Source organism: Pelophylax lessonae (assembly GCF_965119305.1).
Source record: "Pelophylax lessonae genome assembly, chromosome: 1".
In the NCBI taxonomy this organism is placed as follows: domain Eukaryota; kingdom Metazoa; phylum Chordata; class Amphibia; order Anura; family Ranidae; genus Pelophylax; species Pelophylax lessonae.
This window is the reverse complement of record NC_138768.1, coordinates 196578964-196601890: the sequence shown is the minus strand read 5'-3', so window position 1 is coordinate 196601890 and position 22927 is coordinate 196578964. Positions and strand designations below refer to the sequence as shown.

Below are 22927 nucleotides of genomic sequence, written 5' to 3'. Positions count from 1 at the left end.
ATGCAACACAAAGAAATGGCTAGGCAGTCCTGTGTACTGGAACAAGAAGTTGCTGGCCTTGCTGTTGAATAGGGACAAGGTAGTAAATGAATACATGAACATAGGAGGATTGATCAGCCATGATGACACTACAAATTGCAAACACAACATGTGAGCCCATCATTACCAGATAAGGCAAACAAACAGCACAGGGAATAGAGCTACACCAATCTCTAGTTAAAACAAGGAAAACATCTGAAAGTGTACAGTGCCTTAAAGGTGTAACTTCAACAAAATGTATATGTACATGTCTATGTAAGCTGTGTACAGAGAATTATATTAGCAAAGCAGTGTTACCCAAACAACCAATCAGATTTTAGTTGTGCTGGGTTACAACCATGAATCATGAACTCGCCTGAACTATGGTTTACAGAATATTTCATTATTTCTCATGAAAAATGGGCCAATTTCAAGGTGATAGCAGGGGAACAAATGGCGAATTGCTAAGAAACTGAAGTGACAGGTTACGGGGTTCAAAATACTGTTACATTTTACAAATATGATTTATTTAGTGGTCACAATTTCAGAAAGGTTTACAATAATAATGTACAGGATTAATAAATAATGTTGTCCATCTTTATTCATTTCCAATCTTTTAGCCAGTGGTGGAGAAGCTGCTCATAGCCAGTGGTGGGGAAGCTGCTCATATGTTGAAGGTCTATGAATGATTTCTAAAAGGTTACAGTGTAACAACTTTTACTACACATATCCTTTAACTTAGTAACCCTTCCACTAACAGCTCCCAAATCTTAGGCAGCCCATACATTATGCATTTATTTTTTCAGTCAACCAGAAGGTTGAACAGAAGAAAATGCCTCAATTTCCCCCATCCACGCATTCGACGAGGAATCCCCTGCACTGTGCTATTGTACTCTGAAAGCGTGGAGACTTCCCAATCAGAAGACAATGATCAGTGTGGTAGGCTATAGCTGGGGGCACTGATGGTTCAGGAAAAAACAGACAGGCTGGTTGTACATATAGATCGACTTGTGTACAACCAGCATGCCCATAGATGGATCGAAATTCAGCAGGTCTCCGAACCGGCTGAATTTCGAACCATGTATGGCAAGCCTTAGTTTGGTCACATACATTTCTATCAGACTTTAAAATCTCTACCATCTTGTTTAGAGCTACCAAAACTATATATAGAAGTCCTACCTAAACTATTCTTTCGATCATATCTATTCAAGTAGGCTCTAATACTACTTTAGTTCTATCAAGAGCTTCAAAGATTGCCCAGTATGGGCCAACTTTAGGCCTCATGCACACTGCATGTTTTTTGCAGCTGCTGTTTTTGGCTTCAAGCATTTTTTTCGACAGCTAGTAAGCTCCCCAAAATGTTATCCTATGTGTCCATGCACCCATAGGCTTTCATTAGCATTTTTTGGCAGGGTGTTTTCTGGCTGGGGAAAAAAAACCCAGAACTAGTGGGTTCTGAAAGGAGTTTTTTCGCTGTAAAAACACTAACTCTGAAAATAAAGCTAAAGAATATAGGCGCATAAGAGCAGGAACTACAGACGGTCAGCGCACATTGAGAACAACAGTAGAAGCAACATTGGGTGGTATACATCCACCATAAACTTGATTTGCGGCAGAACCCCTTGAGACCACCAAGATTTTCTTGTGGACCATCAGCTGCTTTAGACTACATCTGTTTTGGTAGGATTACACTTTAAAAGAAATCTATCATAAGAGAAAAAAATAAAATGGAGGATGCTAATGTTGACCTCTCCCATAAATAAATGTTTGTTGGTTGGCTTTCATGCTCTTCTTTACGATCATTCATCGATCCTGAACAAGGGAGCAGAAAATCACCAGCATACATGACCTTGGCCATTCAGTGATACAAAAAGTATTGAAGCCAGAGACAGCCAGGACTACCACTAGCAGTAGGTGAATGGCAGCCCCATATTTCACCCAAGGCAGTTAAATTAAACCTTTCCTTAGAATAAAAAACATGGTGACAATCATAGCTGACACACTGTCCTACTTATTCAGTTACTGACCTGGAAGTCCTAATCTGCCTACTTGTTCCAGATCAGGCTTGGTTTAAAGGTGCAACAGTGGCCCTGTGTTTCCTTTTCTGACATCTGTCACATCCTGGGAATAAATCTAGAATGAAAAGTCAGCGAATGCCGAGATGGATATTCCTTCAGATCTTGGCTTTCGCATTAGCTGACCCCACATTGCTGATGTCATCATTGCGCTGCCCAAAACCTGAAAAGACAGGCGTTCCCTGCATCAGAAATTGCAGTGCAGGGAGAACTTCACTGTGTATTCTTACAGATCAGTTTTAACTCAAAGTAGTGAAGCAATCCTTAGGCGCCTGCCTCGGCTTGTTCACAGAGGAGTGCGGGCGTGTGACCGGCGGACCAGATGTCTGCCGGTCACACTACGATCGTCGGTAGAGCGGGAGAAAGGCGGGCGGCTTATGTAAACAAGCCGCCTGTCATTCTCCCCTTTGTAAAAATGCAGATCAGACGGTTCTACTATGTAGAACCGTTGATCTCTGTTTTTACACTAGGAGACATGTCCCACTACAGTTAGAATCACGCCCCTAGGACACACTTAACCCCTCCCTCTCCAATAAAGTTACCCCCTTTCCTACCAGTGTCATTTTTGCAGTAACAGTGCATATATATAGCACTGATTACTGCAGTAATGTCACTGGTACCCCCAAAAGTGTCAAAAATGTCAGTCAAGGGTCCGATCTGTCCTCCGCAATGTCGCAGTACCGAAAAAAAAAAAAAACCCGCAGATCGCCGCCATTACTCATGAAAAAAAAAAAAAAAAAAACAACAAAAATGACAAAAATCTTTCCCTTTGTTAGTAAACGCGATAAATTTTGCACAAACCAATCAAAATACGCTTTTTGCGATTTTTTTTTACCAAACATATGTAGCATAAACCAAATTGGCCGAAAATGTTAAAAAATTTTGATTTTTACATTTTTTTGGGGGGGAATTTCATATATAAAAAAAAATTTGAAAAATATTGATATTTTTGCAAAATTTACGCTTTTTTTGTTTATAGCGCATGATCAAAAAAAAAAAAAAAAAAAAAAAAAAAAAAAAAAAAAAAATCGCACAGGTGATCAAATACCACCAAAAGAATGCTCTGTTTGTGGGGAAAAAAAAAGGACGTGAAATTAGTTTAGGTACAGCGTCGCACGACCGCGCAATTGTCCGTTAAAGTCACACAGTAAAAAAAAAAAAAATCGCAAAAAAACCCCTGGTCAGGAAGGGGGTAAAATCTTCCGGGGCTTAAGTGGTTAAGAGGTAAGTATTCAGGCTAAACCAGACCAAATCTTTGGGGGGCTGTGTAGTCTGCCCCTTTCTTCTTACTGATCAGTGAGCCTTCCCATCACTCTATAGCCAATACGGAGATGAGGACCTGGAGAGATGTGCCTTTATTTGGGTTAGAGGACAATTAATTCTGCATGCCATCACTATCATGCTGGCAGCCATAAGTTTACTCTGACATGCAGCATTTACAATAGTCCTCCATGGCCTGATATCTATAGAGCAGGCAGCTCATGATAAACTAATAGCACTGCTACAACCACACTGCCTGATGCACCAACTCTCACAGATAACAGACACCCCATTTATCTAGTTTTACATTACATTTCAGCTCAACTGACATTTTAAACACCACGGAAAAAATGGGCAAACAGAAGACAAGTGTGCAGCATTCTACAAGTAATATGAGCCCAGCATAGGAGGTGGAAAAATACACATCCACTGCTCCCTCCTCCTGCAGGATGCCTACTTTCTAATACACAAATCGCTGCTGAAAGACATTAAAAACGGACAAAGGGAAGGTCAGCAAAGTTTAGTTTGGTTGTGAAAATCAGCATCCTGAGGTCTCATCCACATGGCTGGATAGATTTATGTACTGATTGCTGTGTTTACAGTGTAAATGGACCCTAATGGCCATGGCCACTGCTCAGAGCTGACGTGCATATCAACAGTGTGCAGCCAATTACAGACTATGAGTGTTTACATGTCCGCCCTGAGTGATTCATCCACACAAACCGTGAAACTTGTGCAAAATGACCTCAGATGATTCTGAATCACTGAATCCCCACGCCATTCTGCTCATGTCCTCATGCTATATGCATTGTTCAAGGCCAGCATATAGACATCAGCAGCGGTGATAGCGCCACTGGCTACACTTTAACATGTAAACGCACAATAGTGTACAGCATGCAATATGGCCCTGAATGCAGCTTTGTTTTTTATGCTATATCAAAAAAAGCGCAGAACAGTGTGAATAACAAAAAATAAAAAAATAATATTATACATATACATATTATATATATATATATATATATATATATATATATATATATATATATATATATATATATATATACACACACACATACACACACACACACACACACACACACACACACACACACAGTTTAAATAAAATGAAAGGAATCAGAATAGCATCAAGTCAATTAAACTCCTTAAAGCGGTTGTAAACCCTAGAAAAAAAAAAAACCTGCAAGACAAAGGCAAAATGGGCTAGTATGCATCGCATACTAGCCCATTATGTGTAACTTACCTTAGAACGAAGCCCCAACACGGACCCCCGGACATCGCTGCGGGCGCTGCCATGATCCCTCACCGTCTCTTCCGGGTTCGGCGGCTCCGGCGCGGTGATTGGCCGGAAGAGACGGCTCCGGCGCGATGATTGGCAGGAGCCGCGATGACGTCACTCCCGCGCATGCGCGCGGGAGTGATTTTCCGGCAAGCTCCCGGCAAATAAATTGAAGGTCCCCCCGGACCTTCAGAGCGCATGTGCCGCGTGAGCGGCTGCATGCACTGTAAATATCTCCTAAACCATGCCGGTTTAGGAGATATTTGTACCTACAGGTAAGCCTTATTATAGGCTTACCTGTAGGTAAAAGTGTCAAAAAGCGGGATACTACCGCTTTAAATTTCTGGGATATTGATCTTGTCGGAGGGGGGTTGTTGATCAGTTTCAGCTGCTTTGGTGGTAATAAAATGCACTAGATGGGCAACAATGACAACTCCCAAAACCAGAATTTACAGGTGGAGGCCACTGACATTTTTTTCCCCTACTTGTTTTTCACTAGTTTTGCATTTGGCTAGGGTCAGTGTCACTATTGGTTAGCATGAGGAGATACATGGACCCTATAGAGGTTGCACAGGCAGTCCAACTCCTCCAGGATGTCAGAAGGTTTGCTGTGTCTCCCAGCACAGTCTCAAGAGATTCCAGGAGACAGGCAGTTACTCTAGGAGAGCTAGTCAGGGCCACAGAAGGTCCTTAACCAATCACCAGGACTGGTATCTGAAGGAACAGGATAAGCACTGCCAGAGCCCTACAAAATGACCTCCAGCAGGCCACTGGTATGAATGTCTCTGACCAAACAATCAGAAAACAGACTTCATGAGGGTGGCCTGAGGGCCCAACGTCCTCTAGTGTGCCCTGTGCTCACTACCCGGCACCGTGGAGCTCGATTGGCATTCGCTATTGAACACCAGAATTGGCATGTCTGCCACTGGTGCAAGGGTCTGGAGAAGCCATCAAGAACATTATGCTGCCTATAACAACATTCAGTATGACCGGTTTGGTGGTGGGTCAATGATGGTCTAGGGGGGGCATATCCATGTTGAGACACACAGACCTCTACAGGCTAGACAATGACACCCTGACTGCCATTAGGAATCGGGGAGGAAATCCCTAGACCCATTATCAAACCTTTCGCTGGTGCAGTGGGTCCTGGGTTCCTCCTGGTGCACAACAATACCTGTGCCTCATGTGACGAGAGTATGCAGCCAGTTCCTGGAGGATGAAGGAATTGATACTACTGAATGGCCTCCACGCTCGTCTGACCTAAATCCAATAGAATATCTCTGGGACATTATGTTTCCGTCCATCCGATGCCGCCAGGTTGCACCTCAGTCTGTTCAGGAGCTCAGTGATGCCCTGGTCCAGATCTGGGAGGAAATACCCCAGGACACCATCCGTCATCTCATTAGGAGCATGCCTCGATGTTGTCAGACATGTATACAAGCACGTGAGTACCATTTTGAGTTGCTGCAATGAAATTTCAGCAAAATGGACTAGCCTACTGCATCATTTTTTCACTTTGAATTTTGGGGGTTTCTTTGAATTCAGCCCTCTGTAGGTTGATAATTTTCATTTCTATCAAACGATGTGTCATCCTTTCCTTCCTAACACATTACTCAGTCCATATCAGTATAGATATCCAGCATGAGATTTTTTTCCCCATTGAGATCTGATGTGTTTTAAAGTGTTCCTTTCATTTTTTTGAGCAAAATTTTTTTCCAGCAAATGTTTATCAACTGTGCTAAGCGCTGGGAGAGAACTATAAACATGTTTTTACACTGTATCATTTCATTCTTTTAGATCCAAGTGAGGACAGTTTAGACCCGGTTCAAACTAGCGCGACTGACATAGATTAGCACAGGACCCGTTCTAATAGGAGCGACACAAGTCACTCCGACTTAGAAAAAGGGTCCTGTACTACTTTGGGGCGACCTGGAGGCGACCTGCATTGACTTCAATGATATGAAGTCCGTGCATGTCAGAGTGCACCGCAACTTCTCAGGTCGCCCCAGCAAGTAGCGTCGCCCCTGTGTGAACGGGTCTTAAAAGACCAGGCCTTTTTGTGACATTTCTTGCTTACAAGATAAAATCAGTATTTTTTGCTAGAAAATTACTTAGAACCCCCCAAACATTATATATATATATCTTTAGCAGAGACCCTAGAGAATAAAATAACGGTCGTTGCAATATTTTATGTCACACTATTTGCGCAGCGGTCTTTCAAACGCATTTTTTTTAGAAAAAAAAAAAACACTAATGAATTAAAAAAAAACGAAACCGTAAAGTTAGCTCAATTTTTTTGTATAAAAGATTTGTGTGAAAGATGATGTTATGAGATCAGAGAATCATTATCTTTATTCTAAGCCAAAAAAAAAAAAACCTGATTATTTTATCCAGAAACGTGCAGCTCTAATACACACACACTATATATTACCATAAGTACTGGGACACCTGAACTTTAATGGCATCCCAGTTTTAGTCTGTAGGGTTAAATTTTGAGTTGACCCACCCTTTGCAGCTATAACAGCTTCAACTCTTCTGGTAAGACTGTTCACAAGGTTTAGGAGTGTGTCTTTGGGAATGTTTGACCATTCTTCCAGAAGCGCATTTGTGAGGTCAGGCACTGATGTTGGTCAGGAAGGCCTGGCTCACAGTCTCCGCTCTAATTCATCCCAAGGGTTGTCTATCCGGTTGAGGTCAGGACTCTGTGCAGGCCAGTCCAGTTCCTCCACCCCAAACTCACTCATCTAGGTCTTTATGGACCTTGCTTTGTGCACTGGTGCTCAGTCAAGTTGGAACAGGAAGGGGCCATTCCCAAACTGTTCCCACAAAGTTGGGAGAATGAAATTGTCCAAAGTGTCCTGGTATGCTGACATCTTAAGTGTTCCCTTTACTGGAACTAAGGGGCCAAGTCCAACCCCTGAAAAACAACCCCATGCCATTATCCCTCCCCTCCACCAAATGATTTGGACCAGTGCACAAAGCAATGTCCATAAAGACATGGATGAGCAAGTGTGGGTTGGAGGAACTTGACTGCACAGTTTTTGTTTTTTTATTCACATTGTAGCACAGCACTTTTTTGATATTCCACAACTTTGAGCGGTGGAAAGATACGACAGCTGCTGGCTGGCGGCAACACACACATTATATATATATGTATAACATTTTTCTTGATTATATAGTTTTGGTTAGCGTGGAGGTTTCTTTTGGTTTTAGTTTTAAGTGGGGTTCACACTAGTAGAAAATCTGCTGAAAATTCCCGCCCGGTGTGAAATCGTCCAATTTTCGCCTAGTGTTTACACAACTTTCAGCAGCCGATGCCGACATTTTCAACGAAAAAAAACGGAGGGACAAACACCAAAATGTTTTTCGTCCGTCCCCAGACGACCGATTTTGTTTAATGTGTATGCAGTACGTCCGTGAAAAATCGGATACGAAAGACCGCGCATGATCTGAAGTTGCTGACAACCCGGAAGTCTAGGAACAAATGTGCCAAAAAAAAGAAAAATCGGACGAGAAATTTCGTGAACATTTATGCACGGTCAACTAAAAACGGTAATGAACGCTGAGAAGACAGAGAAAAATCTGAGGATATTTCGTCCGATTTTTGTCAAGTGTGTACGGCCCTTTATTTTATTATGCTGCTGAATGCAGAGCTACAGGAGTAGCTGTGCGAATGGGGCCATTGACTTCTATACTTATATGTACACAATTGTAGCGGTATGCCCAAAAGAGCCGCTGTCTGATGGTGGGCAAAGGCACAGTATCTGTACAGTTCAGGCACACTGACACACAGTAGTCTAGAGGATGACTTTTTGTGACTGTTTTGGGTAACTTGGATGGGGTGTAGGATAGTATGGGATACTCCAGAACTGCTAACAGAAGCAAGTGCAAACTTCAGGAACAGCTCAGAGTACAATCTTCCTGTAAGAGACTATTGGAGGCCAGGGATATTTACTCCTCAAGAGAGGATCTACCTGACCCATCTTTAAAGGACAGTTCTCCCATAAGAAACTAGAAGAGACTAACGCATGAACCTCTCATGAGAGGAAATACTCAGCTCATCTTAGCATAAAGTCTTTCCATTAAACTAAAAAGGACTGGTCAGTAAAGATCTCTCCGGAAAGGAACTACGAAGCCCAGCAACCCCAATAGCACACAGTCACCAGGATCTTGCAGTAAACGGTAGACATGAGGCCGGGAGGGCAGTTGTGCCCATTCAAGCTTTCTCCAGGTGCCTTTCAGTGAAACTATGCAAACTGGATCCTTAGGTGAAGTCTTGGGTGTCTAATACCTTCTCAGATGTAGGCCCCCCGGGTCTCTGCCACAGCCAGGACCTTGATGAACTTAAGACAGCAGAATGGCTGGGGGTAGGCACCCCCCACCGAAACAGGTGGAACATAGGCGGCTCTCTAATTAGGCAAATTAGGCGGTCGCCTAAGGCCTCGCACCTACAGGGGCCTCGCGGCCAGTGGTGGAGCAACAATATTTAGAAGGGTGCAGTCAGGGAAATCTCCCAAGTAAAAGATTGTTTTAAATCCTCGGATATAAAAGATGCAGCAGTGTGCTGCAGTCTCTTCACTATGGCTGCCAGGTGTCTGTTGTCCGCTGACACTTACCCCGCCTTCTCTGTCTGGGGATTGGCCGTCTGATCATGTAATCCTAAGATGTGGAGGAATCGGTGGGTGTGTACCTGCATCAGTAGGAAGTGACTGCCCGGTCAGCTCACTCTGCTATCATCGGTTGTTGCTCTGGGAGGAGAGCTCTGCCCTGGCCCAGGAACATACAGGTAACCAGGCCCCGACTTGTCACTCTGCAGGCTGGTCATAGATTTGTGGTGTCTACTACGCAAAGGGGGTGAATAGCCCCAGGGAAGTTGGAAGAGTTTTAGGTTGGTGGAGGAGGAGGAGAAGAAGAAGAAGGCCCTGGGTGGCTGGGGGAGGAGAGGGTGGCTGGAAGAGAAGGAGAGGGTCCCTGGGTGGCTAGGAGAAAAGGATAGGGTCCCTGGGTGGCTAGGGGAAAAAGAGAGGGTCCCTGGGTGGCTAGGGGAAAAAGGAGAGGGTCCCTGAGTGGCTAGGGGAAAAGTAGAGGGCCCCTGGGTGGCTAGGGGAAAAGTAGAGGGCCCCTGGGTGGCTAGGGGAAAAGGAGAGGGCCCCTGTGTGGCTAGGGGAAAAGGAGAGGGCCCCTGTGTGGCTAGAGAAAGAGGAGAGGGCCCCTGGGTGGCTGAAGGAGAGGGTACCTGGGTGGCTAAGGGAGGAGGAGAGGGCCCCTGGGTGGCTGAGGGAGGAGGAGAGGGCCCCTGGGTGGCTGAGGGAGAAGGTGATGGCCCCTGGGTGGCTGAGGGAGAAGGTGATGGCCCCTGGGTGGCTGGGGGAGAAGGAAAGGGCCCCTGGGTGGCTTCAGGAGAAGGAGAGGGCCACTTGCTGACTGGGGGAGAAGGAGAGGGCCCCTGGGTGGCTGGGGGAGAAGGAGAGGGCTCCTGAGTGGCTGGGGGAGGAGGAGAGGGCCCCTGGGTGGCTGGGGGAGAAGGAGATGGACTCTGGGTGGCTGGGGGAGAAGTAGATGGCCCCTGGGTGGCTGGGGGAGAAGTAGATGGCCCCTGGGTGGCTGGGGGAGAAGGAGAGGGCCCCTGGATGGCTGGGGAAGAAGGAGAAGGCCAATAGGTGGCTGGGGTAGAAAGAGAGGGCCCCTGGGTGGCTGGAGGAGAAGGAGAGGGCCCCTGGGTGGCTGGGGTAGAAAGAGAGGGCCCCTGGGTGGCTGGAGGAGAAGGAGAGGGCCCCTGGGTGGCTGGAGGAGAAGGAGAGGGCCCCTGGGTGGCTGGAGGAGAAGAGGGCCCCTGGGTGGCTGGAGGAGAAGAGGGACCCTGGGTGGCTGGAGGAGAAGGAGGAGTGGGACCTTGGGTGGCTAGAGGAAAATGAGAGGGCCCCTGGGTGGCTAGGGGAAAAGGAAGACCCCTGGGTGGCTAGGGGAAAAGGAGAGGGTCCATTGGTGGCTAGGGGAAAAGAACAGGGCCCCTGGGTGGCTGAGGGAGAAAGAGAGAGCCCCTGGGTGGCTGGGGCAGAAAGAGAGGAATGACAGCCCATTATGCTGGGACTTGCAGTGCCCTAGAATGTGGAGGACTGAGAAATCCTCAGTCCCTCACAGAGGGCACTACAAGTTCCAGAATAGCAGGCTGCCATGCCTTAGTCCCCACATAGGGCACTACAAGTCTTAGCATGGCAGGCAGTAGTTCCTCAGTCCCCTACAGAGAGCAGTACAAGTCCAAGCATAGCAGGCTTCCATTCCTCAGGGAGGAATGGCAGTGCACTATACTGGAATTTACAGTGCCCTCTGTGTAGACTCAGGTATGGCAGCCTTCTTCAGTGGGACTTGTCGTGCCCTAGACTGTGACGGACTGAGAAAGGGAAGTGTAAGGGGGTCTCTGGAAACTCTGATGCAAGGGGGAGCTTTGGTGACCACATCCTTTTACACCAGAGTCCCCAGCTTTCCCCCTCAAATCAGGGTTCCCAGAACTCTCCTTACATCAGAGTCTCCAGCATTCCCCCTTAAATCGGGGTTCCCACAACTCCCCTTATTTCAGAGTCCCCAACATTCCTCTTAAATCAGGGTTCCCAGAACTCCTCTAACATCAGAGTCTTCAGAGTTCCCTCTTACAGTGTAAGGGGGGAACTCTGGAGACTCTGATGTAAAAGGGGCTCTATGAAATTTGATTTAAGAGGGGGGACTCTAATATAAAGAAAAATTCTGTGGACTCTGATCTGATGTAAAAAGGAGATTCTGGGGGGAATCTGATTCAAAGGAGAACTCTTATGTAAGGGGGGGACACTGAACTCTGATGTAAGGAGGGAATCATGATCTATTGGGAAATGCTGGGGACTGTAATGTAAGAGCAGACATATATATATATATATATATATATATATATATATATATATATATATATATATATATATATATATATATATATATATATATACACACACACACACACACACATACCTGATGTTTAAGGATCTTTGATTAAAGAAGAATTGGTTGGAGAAAATTCTAGAAACTGTGAATTCATATTACAAAGGTTAAGGCTCTTAATATATGCAATTCATACAGTTAATTTTTATCGCTTGAATTATTTTTCCCCATTATGGGCGTGAGTGGGCCTCATGTCCAAGTTTTGCCTTAGGCCTCACAAAGCCTAGAGCCGCCTCTGAGGTGGAATCTCCAGAAATACAGTTTAGACGATTTGTGTGCTCCTCAGCCACCTTCTGGGTGCACCTCCCCAGCAATTGCTGCAGCACCATAGATATTCATGCTGCCAATTTGCCTGGCTCCACTACTATAGTCCATAACCTTCTAGAAGGCAGAGGAGAGCAATCAAACTTGTGACCTGCAATACCCAGAACAGCCAAAACCAATCAACCACTACTCCAATGACTGCTGAGGAGTGAAAGAGACTACATTTTCCTAACATCCTAACTAGGAGGGTGCTACAAATCTGCGCTGTACACATCTATATGCAGCATTTTTAATGACTGTGTGAATGAGCCCTAAGAGGTATAAAAGGCAAGTCCCCTAAATCAGCTGCTGAGAAAGAAGCCACCACTGTAATTGTTCATTGGCCAATCCATTCTCTGCACTACTCAGATTAAAATCACTTTCCCAGCTCTCCGGCTGAGGCCTCATTCACACTGGCACTGCCAAACCCGCAATTGCATGTCACCCAAACCGCCATCCATTAAAAAGTTCTGAACACCAGGTTGTGGCAAAGATCAGCTGATCACGTGACCACTGACCGGCAGTTTCATGATCAGGAATGGATCCCACCGATTACCAATCATGCCTTTCACAGCTCAATCTCTGTGCGTGATCTCAGCACATATATATTGGCTGCCTAGCGACCCTGTAGGCATTAAAGCCCACCTTTTTGCTGCTGCACATATGTGTTAGGTGGTTGTAAAGAGGTTAAAGAACATTTCTGAAGGCATATAATGCATGTCATGACCTTTCAATGGCACCATTCACACTGTGCATTTAGGTGAGATCAGTTCAGCTGCATTTAGAGAAAACAGAATTCTGTGCATTCAGGACCTGATTATACATTCTAAAACGCAGGAATAAAAGATGTTTGTACATCTCAGATCACTTCTCCTACAAAAGTTAAACAAGGGGTGCCAGTGTGAATGAGGCCCCTTGCTCCCTTTATTTTGTCCTCACTGTCCTGTGTTAAAATTAAATAAGTACTGCCCATTCTCCTGATGATCTAGCACTACCCTCATCATCTTCCCCTGTCCTGCCCCATCACTCCATTCCAACTTCCTGTGAGCCCCAAGTGTCGATTAATCGTTAAAAAAAAAAAAAAAATCACAATCTCGATTCAGCTCCGGTTCACACTACTGCGAGTGCGGGGTTCGCATGTAATGTCGGAGCGCACTGCTCCTTCATTACATGCGATCGGCTGTGCGGTGCGAGTTTAGCCATACACTTTGTATGGCTAAATTCGCACCCGCACCAAACACGCACAGGACCCTTTTTGGAAGCCGCATCAGGATCGGATCGCACAGCGGTTCACACTTGTGTGATCCGATCCTGTGCGAACTGCACGATCGCACTGCGATATGCGATCAAACTGGGGGTGTCGTTAGGATTACATTGACACCCCCAGCGTATCGCATATGGCAGTGTGAACTGCCGGGGGTGCGTGTGCGATGCGGGAACAGGCTGCGGATTCGCAGCCTTCCCGCATCGCATAAATGTGAACCGGACCTCACACCCCCTCACGATTTAAATCGGCATATCCTCCATTCTTACAGAGCCTTTCTCTGCTCACTCACAGCTATCAAAAAAGAAAAATAAAGCCCCAAATGTTTATCAACATTGTTAAGGATGTGAGATAACTATAAACACAATGTTTTACAATGTATCATTTCCTTCTTTTAGAATGAACTTCCATCTGTAAGAGCCGGTTCACACTTCTGCGTGTGCCGGGTTCGCATGTCATGTCGGAGCGCACTGCTCCGACATGACATGCGATCAGCTGTGCGGTGCGAGTTTAGCCAGCAAAGACGCACAGACCCGCAGCAAAGACGCACAGGAGGCATTTTTGCTGCCGCATCAGGATCGGATCGCACAGCGGTTCACACTTGTGCGATCCGATCCTGTGCGAACTGCACGATCGCACTGCGATATGCGATCAAACTGGGGGTGTCGTTAAGATTACATTGACACCCCCAGCGGATCGCATATGGCAGTGTGAACTGCCGGGGGTGCGTGTGCGATGCGGGAACAGGCTGCGAATTCGCAGCCTTCCCGCATCGCAATAGTGTGAACCGAGCCTAAGAGCCCATTCACACTGCAGCGGCACTACTCTGTACTACTTCGGGGGCGACTTGTAAAGTCCCGTGCACCGCGACTTCGGCGCGACTTGCACGGACTTCATATAATGGATGTCTATGCAGGGTCGCCCCGAAGTAGTACAGGACCTTTTTTCTAAGTCGGAGCGACTTGTGTCGCTCCTATTAGAACGGCTCCTGTAGCAGTCAATGGACCGCAACTTGTCAGGCTGATAAGTCGCCTGACAAGTCGCTCTAGTGTGAATGGAGCCTTAGGCTCCATTCACACCTGAGGCTACGTTCACATGTAGGCGTTTTGGGGCGTTTTTCAGCTCTAAGGATCAGCTCAAAAAATGCCCAACAAGACAAATCCTATTCATTTCAATGGCCCCTGTTCACATCTAAGCGTTCCAACGCATTGAGCAAAACGCCCAAAAAGTACAGGAGCTTATTTTTGGGCAGATTACAGGCATTTTTGTTAGATGTCAATGCCTTCCTCCAAACACCTGCAAAAAAGCCTGAAACAGGCCTCTAAAATAGCAACGCCTAGATGTGAACGTAGCCTTAGCATATCGTTTTCAGGCGTTTTTTCTGGCTTTTTTCAGACATTTTTTGCAGGTGTTTGGAAGAAGGCATTGACATCGAACAAAAACGCTTGTAATCAGCCAAAAAAGAAGCTCATGTACTTTGAGCTTCAGGCATTTTTACTTCTGGAGACAAACGCTCAGATGTGAACAGGGAGCATTGAAACGTAGGGGAACAAAAATGATGACTTGTTCCATTTAACCAGTTAAGCCCCGGAGGATTTGGCTGCTCAAAGACCAGGGCCTATTTTGCGATTCTGCACTGCGTGACTTTAACGGACAATTGCGCGGTCGTGTGATGCTGTACCCAAATGAAATGGACGTCCTTTTTTTGCCACAAACAGAACTTTCTTTTGGTGGTATTTGATCACCTGTGCGATTGTTACTTTTTGTGCTATAAACAAAAAAAGAGCAACAATTTTGAAAAAATAATTTCACATTTTTTTATATGAAATTCCCCAAAAAATAAAATTTTAACATTTTAGGCCAATTTGTTTTCCGCTACATCTTTTTGGTGAAAAATAAATAAATAAAATCACAATAAGCATATTTTGATTGGTTTGCGCAAAAGTTATTGCGTTTACTAACTACGGGAAAGATTTTTGTCATTTTTATTGTTTTTTTTTTTTTAAACTAGTAATGCCGGCGATCTGCGTTTTTTTTTTTTGCGGGACTGCGACTTTGCGGCGGACAGATCGGACCCTTGACTGACATTTTTGACACTTTTGGGGGTACCAGTGACATTACTACAGTAATCAGTGCTATACATATGCACTGTTACTGTCAAAATGGCACTGGCAGGGAAGGGGTTAACTTTATTAGAGAGCAAGGGGTTAAGTGTGTCCCTAGGAGCATTCTTCTAACTGTAAAGGGGCGTGGCTTTTGATGTAACCACAGAGACATATGATCCTACATAGCAGGATCGTATGATCTCTGCTGTTACACCAGGGAGAATGACAGGCAGCTTTGTTTACAACAGCCACCTGCCTTTCTCCCTCTCCAGCGGGAAATCGCGAGTGGCCGGCGGACATCGGAGCCGCCGGTCACTCGCGCGGGGATGCCCGTGAACGAGTGGGAGAGCGCCTCCGGCGGCGCGCGCCCCCTATTGGCTCGCGGGCGAGTGACGTACCCATACGTCACTTTACCTGCACGGGGCTGACCGCCACAGTATATGTACTTGCGGCGGTCAGCAAGTGGTTTAAAACAGACCTTAACCACTTCTGGACTGGAAGATTTTCCTCCTTAAATGACCAGGCCATTTTTTTTTTATTTTCTGCTATTCCCAATAAAAAAAAAAAAAAAATGTAAAAATCAAATTTTTTCATCATTTTAGGCCAATTTGTTTTTTGCTACACATTTTTGATTTAAAAAAATCAATAAGGGTATTTTGATTGGTTTGCGCAAAAGTTATCGCATCTACTAACTAGAAGAAAGATTTATGCAATTTTTTATTTTTATTCTTTTACTAGTAATGGCAGCGATCAGTGATTTTTAGCGGGACTGCGACATTGAGACAGACAGATCGGACACCTAACTGACATTTCTAACACTTTTGGGGGGGACCGGTGACATTACTACAGTAATCAGTGCTAAAAATATGCACTGTTACTGTAATAAAGACACTGGCAGGGAAGGGGCGATCAAAGGGTTAAATGTGAGCCTAGGGGAGTGTTTTCTAACTGTGGGGGGGGGATAGGCTTACAGAATCATCACAGGGAACTGTGTTCCTAAATAGGAGTAACACAGGAGCTCTGTGCTGATTGCTGACAGAACAATGGTCTGCTGTGTTTTAGGCCCCTTTCACACTTATGCGACACGATTTCACCGCGATTTTGCGGCGCGATTTTGACGCGATTTTGAAAGCTATGGCTCTAAACGCAATCAAATCGTGGCAAAGTAGTGCAGGAACTACTTTGAAGTCGGTGCGACTTCAAAACGCACTGATATGAATGGGGCTAATTGAAAATAATGGAAAACGACTTGTCATGCGATTTTGCGGTCCAAAATCGTGGGACAAGTCGCACTAGTGTGAAAGGGGCCTAAAAACAGCAGACTGCCGTTCTCTCTCCACGGGGAGCAATCGCAGGTGCCTGGCAGCAATAATGGCCACTGGCTCTGCGCCTCAGATTCCCCACTGGCGAATGGCCGCGTGAACTCCCCCAGGATCCCTCCTGCGTACCGCTGTACAGATACGCCGTTTCACAGGAACCTGCCACCATATAACTGTGGTGGCTGGCAAGTGGTTGTAAACCTCACACATGAAATATGAACAAAGCATAGTGTGTGTGTGCTTATCTCAATCCAGAGCAATAGGTGTAATTTCGGCTTTGATTCTCTGCTATCAGCATGAGTCACTTCTGACACCATGAATAAAAATGGTGACAGGGGAGGGACCTCCAGCTGATTAACAGCCTCAGCTTTGTTCCTGTGTGCAGGTGGGGTGTCTCTTTCCTCCAATCAGCTGTCACAGCTCTCCTCACTGAGCTCTGCTTTCTAAGCTCTCTAGACACTTATAAATTGTGCACTTTGAACAGATGTAGAGAAGACTGCAGATAAACAAGTATAACTTATGTAGAAGAGTTTGTTTAATCTCTATCACCTGAGGCCAGTCACTTCACTGGATATATGTGAGGATTTACAGCCACTTTAAAGCCTCAGACATAATATATGAACAAAGCATATCCGCTATATAGTGTGTACTTATCTCAATGAGGAGCATTACGTGTCATTTCTGTCTGCTGCTTCCTTCCTCTGCTATCAGCATAAATCACTTCTGACAAGTTTTCTGACACAAAAGAGGAAAAAAGGTGACAGGGGCCCTAAAGTGTTAGTAAATCCAGGACCCTGCATTCACTATATCTGGTCTCCCACAGAACATGGAAATGCAATTATTTTAGTGAATATAAACTTTTCTCATCAGCAGTATACAGCAGTCTTGTGACTTCTATAGGTGTCTAGTTAAAGCTTGTAGGAGGAGTTTTCATTCTACTCTGACTGTCCTATGAGGGTGCATGACCCCTTACCTTCTGCCTGGACAGTGCTGATTGGCCCTGTGCTGATCACTTGCACCTTACCTAGAAAAACAAAAACTCTCTAGCAATACACACCAGCTGATTGACAGCTGTGTGAATGGTGGGGGCCCTTCCCTCCAATCAGCTTTCTCCTCACGGAGCTCTGCAGCTCTCCACTCTCTTTTTTCTGAACTCTGACAAGCTTTATAAATTCTGGACTTTGAATGGATGTAGAGAAGAGAGGGGCAGATAAACAGGTACAACTTATGTAGGAAGGCTGGTTTCAGACTGCAAGCTCCATGAGCAGGGGCCTCCTATTCCTTCTGTATTGAACTGTATTGTAATTGAACTGTCCCCCTTTTTATTGGCACTATATAAACTTTCTATGTTATCTCTGTATATCACCTGAGGCCAGTCACTACACTGGGTATATGCAAGCATTTACAACCACTTTAAAGTGGTAGTAAAGCGCTGGGTGTTTTTTTTCTAACCTGCAAGGTAAAGCCATAATGTGCTAGTATGCATCGCATACTAGCAGATTACGTTAAATTTACCTGAAAATGAAGCCCTCCAGCGCCGAGCTATTAATGCTGCAGGCGCTTCCATCACCACCTGGTCTTTCTTCCTCCGGCTCTGTGACTGGCTGGAGGAGCTATGACATCACTCCCACGCATCCGAGAGGGAGCCGCCGTTTACGCCACAGGACTCTAAAGGAACGGCGTGAGTGGCTGTTCCTTCAGAGCACATGCGCTGATGATGTCACTGGCTGCGTGTGATGTAAATATCTCCTAAATGGTATTTACACTACCTATAGGTAAACCTTATTATAGGCTTACCCAGTGGCGGGGTAAGGTCCTCTAGAGCCCAGGGCAAACATGCCAAACTGCGCCCCCCCCCCCCCAGCATAAATTCCCCCTTCCCCGGTACAAATCTGCCCCCTGCTGAAATCCCCCGTCAGCACAAATCTTCACCTCCCCAAAAAAAGATAATTCACGCCTAGCACAAGTCCTATACGCCTAAAATGTCCCCTCTTAGTACACATCTTCTCCCCCCCACTTCAAATTCCCCCCTCCCAGCACAAATTCCATCCAGATCACCCCTCCTAGCATGAATGTCCCCCCCCCATCCCCCTTTCAAACAGAAATCCCCCTAAAATCACCACTCTTAGTATTACCCCCCCCCCTAAAATGACCCCAACTACAACAATACTTACTCCCTGCCACCCCCTAAATTCCCCCTTCAAACAAATCCCCTCCCCCCATCTCACAGGGCAGCCACCCCTCCTGCCCATCCCTTGTCCCGGCCCTGGGCTTACCTATAGATAAAAGTCAGAGATAGGAGTTTACTACCACTTTAACGGAAACTGCCGTTGCCCCATAGGAATGCACTGTTGACAGGGGACATAGCGGAAACCAAACTCATCAATTTAAAAGTTCCAAAAGACAGTTAAATTCTTGGCATGTGCTGGGATTGCTAACTGTCGCATTTACTTGTGTCATCCACCAAACTGTCAAACCATCCAATGCCTGGAGTCATTACTGATCACACGCAGTACTGTGGGTCAAAGAGAGACTAAGATGGCAGCTTCCTTGGCTGAAAACAATTGAAGGGTTTAGTTCCGCTCTGAGAATACACACTTGAATAGAAATCTCTCTATCACTAAGTGATCTCCAATGAAAACGATTGGAGGGTTTAGTTCCGCTCTGAGAATACACACTTGAATAGAAATCTATCACTAAGTGATCTCCAATGAAAATGATTGAAGGGTTTAGTTCCTCTCTGAGAATACACACTTGAATAGAATTCTCTATCACTAAGTGATCTCCAATGAAAACGATCGGAGGGTTTAGTTCCGCTCTGAGAATACACACTTGAATAGAATTCTCTCTATCACTAAGTGATCTCCAATGAAAATGATTGGAGGGTTTACTTCCTCTCTGAGAATACACACTTGAATAGAAATCTCTCTATCACTAAGTGATCTCCAATGAAAACGATAGGAGGGTTTAGTTCCTCTCTGAGAATACACACTTGAATAGAATTCTCTCTATCACTAAGTGATCTCCAATGAAAACGATTGGAGGGTTTACTTCCTCTCTGAGAATACACACTTGAATAGAATTCTCTCTATCACTAAGTGATCTCCAATGAAAATGATTGGAGGGTTTAGTTCCTCTCTGAGAATACACACTTGAATAGAATTCTCTCTATCACTAAGTGATCTCCAATGAAAATGATTGGAGGGTTTAGTTCCTCTCTGAGAATACACACTTGAATAGAATTCTCTCTATCACTAAGTGATCTCCAATGAAAACGATTGCAGGGTTTAGTTCCGCTCTGAGAATACACACTTGAATAGAATTCTCTCTATCACTATGTGATCTCCAATGATAATGATTGGAGGGTTTAGTTCCACTCTGAGAATACACACTTGAATAGAATTCTCTCTATCACTAAGTGATCTCCAATGAAAACGATTGGAGGGTTTAGTTCCTCTCTGAGAATACACACTTGAATAGAATTCTCTCTATCACTAAGTGATCTCCAATGAAAACGATTGGAGGGTTTAGTTCCTCTCTGAGAATACACACTTGAATAGAATTCTCTCTATCACTAAGTGATCTCCAATGAAAACGATTGGAGGGTTTAGTTCCTCTCTGAGAATACACACTTGAATAGAATTCTCTCTATCACTAAGTGATCTCCAATGAAAACGATTGGAGGGTTTAGTTCCTCTCTGAGAATACACACTTGAATAGAATTCTCTCTATCACTAAGTGATCTCCAATGAAAATGATTGGAGGGTTTAGTTCCTCTCTGAGAATACACACTTGAATAGAATTCTCTCTATCACTAAGTGATCTCCAATGAAAACGATTGCAGGGTTTAGTTCCGCTCTGAGAATACACACTTGAATAGAATTCTCTCTATCACTATGTGATCTCCAATGATAATGATTGGAGGGTTTAGTTCCACTCTGAGAATACACACTTGAATAGAATTCTCTCTATCACTAAGTGATCTCCAATGAAAACGATTGGAGGGTTTAGTTCCACTCTGAGAATACACACTTGAATAGAAATCTATCACTAAGTGATCTCCAATGATAATGATTGGAGGGTTTAGTTCCGCTCTGAGAATACACACTTGAATAGAAATCTATCACTAAGTGATCTCCAATGATAATGATTGGAGGGTGTAGTTCCGCTCTGAGAATACACATTTGAATAGAAATCTCTCTATCACTAAGTGATCTCCAATGATAATGATTGGAGGGTTTAGTTCCGCTCTGAGAATACACACTTGAATAGAAATCTCTCTATCACTATGTGATCTCCATTCTCTCCCTGCCAGGACATTGATCCCTGTGTGCTGCAAACCTTGTGACTGCCAACAAGTGTCTCCTTATGTCAGCAGTGACACTGCTCTGTCATCCGTGTCCCGATCCTCACTGTACACACAGGGAACTGCACAGAAAACCCTTAGTGAGAAACCTCAGCTGGAAGCTGCCACACTCCCTGCCTGCAGTTCAGGGAGATCTCTGTGACTTGCAGTGATCTACACAGGGGGGGAAGGGGGGGTCATCATCTCGGCTGCAGATGTAGCTTCCATCAGAGCCTTCTCACACAGGGCTGTCAGCAGTGGTGATGACAGGAGGGGGCACCCAGCTGGCATCCTTTGTGCTGGGCCAGGAACTGTCAGTGATGAGGGGGAGCAGAGAGTGACATGACACCCAGAGAGGGGAGGGGACACACAGAGACAGGGGGGGGGGGGGGGCGCACAGCAGCCTCACCTCCATGGTGGACACGGTACTGGTGAAGAGATCCTCGCCGTCTTCCAGCTCCTCGAATTCCGAGTGTCTCCCATCTCCCAGCGGAGGCGGCTCCCTCTCTGCTGCCATCTTCGCTTCCCACTGTCACCGCCGCCCCGCCCACTGCCTTCCTGCTTCACACTTGTCACGTGCTGGCGCCTGACTTCCCGGTGTGTCCGCCCACCAGCACCAGGAAGTCAGAGCGGCCAATCAAATCATAGGATTCCGGCTGAGGGTGGCCATCTTTGTTGTGGTCAATTGGAACAGTTCATTTTTTTTCTGTATTCCCTATGTATTGCAGCTTAGCAGTCCTGAGATGTGGTAACAGCATTAGTTTTAGTCACTCTAGGCTGCCCTCCTGATTGTCACTACAAACACCTCTCCTTCCCTTCATTACCTAGAAGAGCATTGCTCTATAGTTCACAGAAGATAGCTGAAAAAGCTGATAACATAGTTAACCGCTTGCTGACCATCCCACATATTGCATACCTCCCAACTGTCCCTTATTTTGAGGGACTGTCCCTAATTTGGAGAAAAGTCCCTCTGTCCTTCTTTCCTCCTTCTTTGTCTCTCATTGTGGTCTGTTCTGTAAAGTTGTATAAAAAATGCACTTTTTATCTTCCAAAAAGTGTTTCCCAGTGCGAAATCTTTCATCTAAATTGTAAATTGCTGCATTTGCACATTCCAAAAGCGAATATAAGGAGTATAGTGGTAAAACTAAAACCAAAAAAAAGCATTTGTTGGTTTAATCCTTTTTTTTTCTTTTATTCTCCTTTAACCACTTCAATACCGGGCACTTTCACCCCCTTCCTGCCCAGGCCAATTTTCAGCTTTTAGCATGGTTGCATTTTGAATGACAATTGCGCGGTCGTGCAACACTGTACCTAAACCAAATTTATGTAATTTTCCCCACACAAATAGAGCTTTCTTTTGGTGGTATTTGATCACCGCAAGGTTTTTTTCTTTTTTGCTAAACAAATAAAAAAAGACCAAAAAGTTTGAAAAAAATAAAAAAATGTTATGTTTATGTTATACAATTTTGTAAATAGATACTTTTTTCCTGCACTGATGAGCACCGATGAGGCTGTACTGACAGGCACTGATGGGGTAGCACTAATATGCAGCACTGATAGGCAGCACTTATAGGAAGCACTGATGGGCACTGATATGTGGCACTGATATGTAGCATTGGTGGGCACTGATAGACGGCACTGCTGGGCACTGATAGGCGGCACTGATGGGCACTGATAGGTGGTACTGATAAGCACTGATAGGTGGCACTGATGGGCACTGATAGGCGCCACTGATCGGCACTGATAGGCAGCACTGGTGGGCAATAATGGGCACTGGTGGGCTAAACTGATAGATGGCAATGATGGGCACTGGTGGGCAGCTCTGAGCCCTGATTGCCATCCCTGGTGGGCATTCCTGGGGTCATGTGTGGGCATCCCTGGTGGTTCTAGTGGCACCCCCCCCCCAAGGGTCTGCACTGGTAATCAATGCTCTGATTACCAGTGCAGACCCCCCCCTGTCAGGAGAGCCACAGAT

The 22927-nt window shown here is 45.3% G+C and overlaps 1 protein-coding gene across 1 annotated transcript in view; it reads right to left on the bottom strand.

Annotated features, from left to right (window-relative positions):
- SNX2 (sorting nexin 2) overlaps positions 1 to 21519 on the bottom strand; it is a 107941-nt gene extending 86422 nt beyond the window's left edge. The window contains exon 1 of the mRNA XM_082275243.1: positions 21362 to 21519. Coding sequence (XP_082131369.1) covers positions 21362 to 21469 — 108 coding nt within the window. The 5' untranslated portion in view covers positions 21470 to 21519. The remainder of the gene's footprint in view (positions 1 to 21361) is intronic.
- Positions 21520 to 22927: the final 1408 nt, after the last annotated feature.